Here is a 6,316-nt window from a genome sequence, read left to right as displayed (position 1 = left end):
AAAGTGAAAAGCGACTATAATTGTTTTTTCTAAGTCAACAGGTTAGGAAAGGCAGGCAGTCTGAAGGAGTAAGTTAGATAGTTCAAGCTTAGTTATGAAGCTTTTGCTTACTTTTCAATGGTGTCCACGATAGTACAGATATGAATAGACCTCCAAAGTAAAAGTTAATGAGTGGTACCGCCCCAGTCATAGGCTTTTAATTTTCTATTCAAAAGCAGGCCCGATATTCTTTGTCTGTCTAAAACGTGGAGGCCATTGACAGTGATATCCCCTTGTTACAGTCAACGGATTTGACGAGGCCACTGATTCTTGCGGTCGGTACAAGCCCACGTGGGAAAGAAAGATTTCATTCCTAGGGCTTCTGCATCGACAGCTGTCCTTCCTCCACTCCACGGGACCCCAGAAACAGCCATGGGATGTCCCATGGGGCTAGACCTTCCGCTAAGCTTGTCAATGGAAACAGCTATCTTATGTTGAAGATGCATCAATGCATAAGTTATCGTGTATGAAGGTAAGTTATGTATCGATTGGGCTCGGCTGTTTGGTAAGCTCATTGATGGAAATGGCTATCTAACTCTTATGATGCACTAATACATAAGTTATGGTGTATGAGTATAACTTATGCACCAATTGGATCGGACCGTTTGGTAATGTCATCGACGGAAACGACTATCCAACTCTTAAGATGCACCAATGCATAATTTATGGTGTATGAGGGTAACTTATGCATTGGACCAGACCTTCATTGCCAAAAATGACTATCTAGCACCTAAGATGCACCGATGCATAAGTTATGGTGTATGAGGATATTTTGCATCGAACCGGACGTTCATCTAGAGAAATGACTATCGAGCACCTAAGATGCACCGATACATAAGTTATGGTGTATGAGGATATTTTGCATCGAACTAGACGTTCGTCGGGAGAAACGGCTATCGAGCACCTAAGATGCACCAATGCATAAGTAATGGTGTATGAGGGTAATCTTTGCACCGATTGGATCAGACGGGTCTAGTAAGCTCATCAATGGAAATGGCTATCCAATTCTTAATCTTCAAAGCACCAACACATAAATTATGGTGTATGTGGATAACTTATGCATCCCGTCTAATAAGCGCATCAATGGAAATGACTATTTGATTCTTAAGATGCACCAACACATAAGTTATGATGTTTGAATGTAACTTATGCACCGTTCATCATAGACACGACTATCCAACACCTAAGATGCACCAATACATAACTTATGATATTCATATGTTGATACATCCTAGATGCTCAATAACTATTTTCCCATGATGACCTAAAGATGATTCCCAACTTTTTAGCCCTATGGGGCCTGTATGGAGATTCTTTGTCAACCGAAAGAAAGGGTTGATTATTGTTTATTGTTTATTAATTAGCTTTTGGATAGGTATAGGATTGTTAATAATGACCTTTGGCTGACGTACATGAAGAGAAGTGGAAGGATCTGTACGGTGGGGGAGCGGGGGGTGGAGTGATTTCTGGCGTCAGTTGACAGAGATGACAAGGCATTGGGGAAAGAAAGATTAGCGGGTCGAAATCAATATCTGGGTTTATGTTTATTGAGGTTTGGCTGAGGATCGATGTGAGCCACAAGTTTGTAGGTAGTGTATATTGGCGGCGTGAGAGTTGAGCCACAAGAATGTAAAGAGATTGTGGCTCTTGTGGCTCAAGTGGACCTTGGTTTGGACGTCAATTTAGTTGAGTTTTTGGTTGGATTCAGTGTTTTTCCGAGCTTGTGGTGTCAATGAAGCATGCTTTCTACGTCAACGGGGGAAATTTTTGGGCCAAATGTGAAAGTGCAAGCAGGGGGATGCAAGAGAGATCGGGATTAGCAGTATAATTTGATGGGCTTATGAGTTTAAATCCAAGGAGGACGAAAAGTTTTGATTTTGGGAAGTTCCTGATCGAAGAAATGGCGCTGCCCAGTTGAGTTTGGTTGGTTTCAGAGGCTCTGGGATTGGGTTTTGAGGTAAGGTTGGTTAATTGGTTGAGCAAAAATCATGAGTAATTGTATGACGTGGAAAGAGCGCGAGGGATTCGATCCTGGGTTCAAGCTGTTCGGAAAGACCATCCCGGTTTGTCACAAGGACGAGAAGAAGCCGTCGGTGGAGCAGGAGCAGGAGCAGGAGCAAGATCACGAGCACGAGCTCGACCCAATTGTTGTGCAATCCTCGTCTTGTGAACAGACCAAGGTATGTGAAATTTGGAAAAGATTTTGAGATCTGGAGGTCGTGTGTTCGAGTCTGGAAAGGCTTAATTAAGCCTGGTTGCTTTTTTCTGGTTGCAGGACAACGCAGGTGTTGAGGGAGAAGAGGAGGTCGGGAGCAGCGAAACGGAGGCTAAAAAGGAGGAGGCGGGCGGGCAGGCGGTGCTGAAGAAGCCCGATAAGCTCCTCCCCTGCCCGCGGTGTGAAAGCATGGACACCAAATTCTGTTACTACAACAACTATAATGTGAACCAGCCTCGGCATTTCTGCAAGAATTGCCAGAGATACTGGACCGCCGGCGGGTCGCTGAGAAACGTGCCCGTGGGGGCAGGGCGGCGGAAGAACAAGCAATCCATGGAGGTTTCGCCGCACCGCAGACAATTGAGATCGGCTCTTGGGTATGGAGGCGAGGATTATGACAATCCGATCGCCTGTGGGCGGCCCCTGAAGCTCGGGCGCCCAACCATTCAGATCGATGGGGCAACTGTGTTGAATTTTGGGCCTGACGGGAAAACCCACCCGGAGCAGCAGAACAGGGATGAGATTTCATGTGGGTCTTCTATTACAGCCGAGAGGGAAGCTGCGGGTCATATGAATACGCGGCGGCCCAACGGAACTGTTGCTGGGTGTCCTCCAGTACCTTTCTTTACAGGGCCATGGCCGTACGGGTGGAATGTAAATGTCGGCGCCCCCCCTGGGCCTTGGGGGCCTATGCCTTGGCCCATAGTCCCCGGAACGCCCTGGGCAACAGGACCGTGGATGCCTGCGCCATGGCCTATTGGGCCGGCTCCCAGTCCTGCTCCTGTTCCTGCTCCTGCAACTGTCAGTACTAATAACCAGGCTTCTTCTGATTGCCGGGGTAAGAGAGCAGCAGATGCCTGCCTGTATGTTCCCAAAACCCTAAGAATTGATGATCCAGGCGAAGCCGCACAGAGCTCAATTTGGGCAAGTTTAGGACTGGGAAGCACAGAATGCAGCGCTTCAGCCTTCAAGGCCTTCAAGCCCAAGACAGAAGTCCAGTCTGCAGCGGCCTCACATGCGCTCCGGGCCAATCCTGCTGCCTTCTCCAGGTCAATTTCATTTCAGGAAAGCAATTGAACAGGGGCACTGTTGTCCCTCCGGAACAAGAATATGTTTTCTCCCTTCTGCCAAATGAAGATGGAATTTTGGGAGAACCCCAATTGCTTGCCTCAAGTATATGCTTGAATATTAAGAATTTTGGTGGCTGATCCAGCAACCAACAGCCCTGTTTGTAGATTACTTGCGTTTGGATCCCAAACAGAAGTTGGGTACATATATATGTATGTATATGCGATCTGTGTACAGATTCAGGCCTCTCTTTCACTTGTATAGACTTTCAGTCTTCAAAGGGGTCAGCTTTTTCCAATGAATACAGAAATTCGTGAATTCATTATCAGTGCAGGGAATAGGAGTCTAGTGATCCTGTGCATAGATTAGTTCATAGTGGCAGACTCCATTTTTCATCTCGTTTCTGTTTTATGTTGGTTGATTAGATCTTTCTATTCAATTCATTCTGATGATTCGAAAAGAATTCTACAGAATCCAGAAAAACTATAGATTATCCTAATCATCCTCTAATCAAAGAGTCCTTTCGGTATTAACATCAGCAAGATTGGTTTGATTGGTTTTGCCGACACAGTTTTAAAAAAATTAATAAGCCATAGCGTTGCTGCTCCTAACGGGCCTATTTCTAAGCCTTGTACGCCCTATATTGTTTCTACATTTTATTCCACTATCTGACAAGATTTTGTGCGATTGTGGACAAGAGTACTAACCCTAATAAATGAAAAAAAATAATTAAGTAGAAGTAATAGTATTGTAATGGTGAAATTTGGAAAAAATATTATTTATTCAGTTTTGTGTTTATATTAAGGAGAGCGTCTTGATATACCAATATATTTATAAATGTTGTATTTCTGTGTAAAATCAGATTTCTTGATTTATGTATTTATCAATTACATACTTTGTTATACATTTATCCTTTTTTTCGTATTCTTATTCTCATATATATATATATATATATATATATATATATATATCTCATCCACACATTTATTACACTCATATCTACACATATTTCTATGTATATGATTCTCACATTCATTTGGTCCCTTGGTTTTATGTTCAAGACATTTCCATGATTGCAAACTTGACCCTTTCAAATTTTTTATTCTAACTTCTAAAGTGATCAAGTCTTGTTATACCCTTTCTTGCCTAATATCAACTAAACACAAATTTACATGATAGGTTGTTATATTATTGTATTTAATAGAGCATGGATAATTTACTTTTATCCAAGGGACATAAGTAGACAAACATAAACAAATTCATAAAATCAAACTTGAGGGCACTCGTTTTTTCAAATGAGTTATGACAAAAAAAAAGCCAAAATTAATATTTGATTTATCAATAGTTAAAAGGTATTTACATAAAGACTAAACTCATATTTATAAATTGCAAGTTCAATCCTTGTGCAATGACAACAAAGGGAACCTAAGAGAATTCACAAAAAATAAAATAAAAACGAATGAAAAGAGAAGGGGCAGATGTAAAAAAGGCTACACAATCTACTTGATAATCTTCAAGTAATATCAAATTGGTTGTGTAGAAAGAATAGGCATTTGTAGTTAGAAGCTTAACCTTTGGAGCAATGGTGGCCTTCTCCAAGTACATGAAACATTTGTAATGTTCTAGTGAGGAGATACCATGGAATCTAACAAAGAAGAGATCTCAATCACTCATAGTAGATATTTGATGACAATTATTCGAGTGATGAAGGTGCATGCTAGACACAAGTTTAAAGGAGCCACCTCAACTTGATACCATTTGGCTTAGAGGTTCAAATGGGTTAGGTAAGAATAGAACTATGCTGATTTCACTTGAAGTGAATTTACACAATTATCTTTGAAAGAAAGGTCTAGCTATATTTTCTAGAGGACGGCTTGAGAAGATCTAGACCATTAGATCATCCACTACATCAATGGTTCACATAACCACAAAGATGCTAATGAAGTTAGAACTTCAAAAAAATTATAGAAAGAGAAAATAACAAAATAGAGTAGGCTGCACCATGGTGTTGGGCCTATAAATGCACCATGGTGTTGGGCCTATAAATACACATTTCTATAAATTTATCATTTCTCTATTCTTATTTTTACATATCCCTATATATTTGTCTTGTCTACACATTTATATATTTCTATGTAAATGATTTATGTATTCATTGATTCCCTTTTTATGTTTAGGTCATTTCCATGATCGCAAACTTGACCCTTTCAAATTTTGAATTCCAAATTCTAAAATGATCGAATCTTGCCTATACCCTTCTTGCCTAAGGTCAACTAACACAAATTTACATGATAGGTTGTTATATCCTTGTATTTAAAGGAACATAGACAATTTACTTACATCCAAGGGGCATAAGTAGACAAACATAAACACATTCATAAAATCAAATTTAGGGGCACCATTTAAGATGAGTTATGACATATAAAAGCCAAAATTAATATTCAATTTATCAAGAGCCAAAATGCATTTACATAGAGGCTAAACCCATGTTTATAGATTGCACGTTCAATCCTTGTGCAATGACAACCAAATGAATCTAAGTGAATCACAAAAGGAATAAGAATGAAAAGAGAGGAGGGGATAGATGTTAGGAGTATACCATATATTTGATGATATTCAAGTGATATCAAATTGGTGGTTGATAAGGAGTAGGCATATGTGGTTAGGAGCTTAACCTTTGAAGCAATGGTGGCCTTTGCCAAGTGCATGAGATATTTGTAATTTTTTAGTGAGGAGATCCCACAAAATTTAATAGAGAAGAGATCTCAAACAACCGTTGTAGATATTTGATGATGATTGTTAGCATGATGGAAGTGCATGCTAGACATAGGTCTAAAAGAGTCACCTAAACTTCATACCATTTGACATAGATGTTCAAATGAACTAGGTACAAAGAGAACTATGTTGATGTCACTAGAAGGAAAAGCAACTTCCTACACAAAAATATTTGGATGAAAGGTATAGATATACTTTATAAAAGAGATCTCTTGAGAA

General features: G+C 40.2%; 1 protein-coding gene across 1 annotated transcript; it reads left to right on the top strand.

The window, feature by feature from the left end:
• Positions 1–1,532: 1,532 nt before the first annotated feature.
• Positions 1,533–3,644, top strand: LOC131048349 (cyclic dof factor 2). Its single transcript, XM_057982274.2, has 2 exons — positions 1,533–2,219; positions 2,315–3,644. Exons 1-2 carry the CDS (start codon positions 2,028–2,030, stop codon positions 3,329–3,331), a joined length of 1,209 nt encoding a protein of 402 aa, XP_057838257.2. The 5' UTR covers positions 1,533–2,027; the 3' UTR covers positions 3,332–3,644.
• Positions 3,645–6,316: the final 2,672 nt, after the last annotated feature.

Source organism: Cryptomeria japonica, chromosome 7, assembly GCF_030272615.1.
Source record: "Cryptomeria japonica chromosome 7, Sugi_1.0, whole genome shotgun sequence".
Classification (NCBI taxonomy): domain Eukaryota; kingdom Viridiplantae; phylum Streptophyta; class Pinopsida; order Cupressales; family Cupressaceae; genus Cryptomeria; species Cryptomeria japonica.
The sequence above is the reverse complement of the archived record's forward strand: the minus strand, read 5'-3'. Positions and strand labels throughout refer to the sequence as shown.

Coding starts and splice junctions, on each gene's coding strand:
- LOC131048349 (XM_057982274.2), top strand. CDS start 2,028: ATGAGTAATTGTATGACGTGGAAAGAGCGCGAGGGATTCGATCCTGGG. Junction 2,220..2,314: donor CGTCTTGTGAACAGACCAAG/GTATGTGAAATT, acceptor TTCTGGTTGCAG/GACAACGCAGGTGTTGAGGG.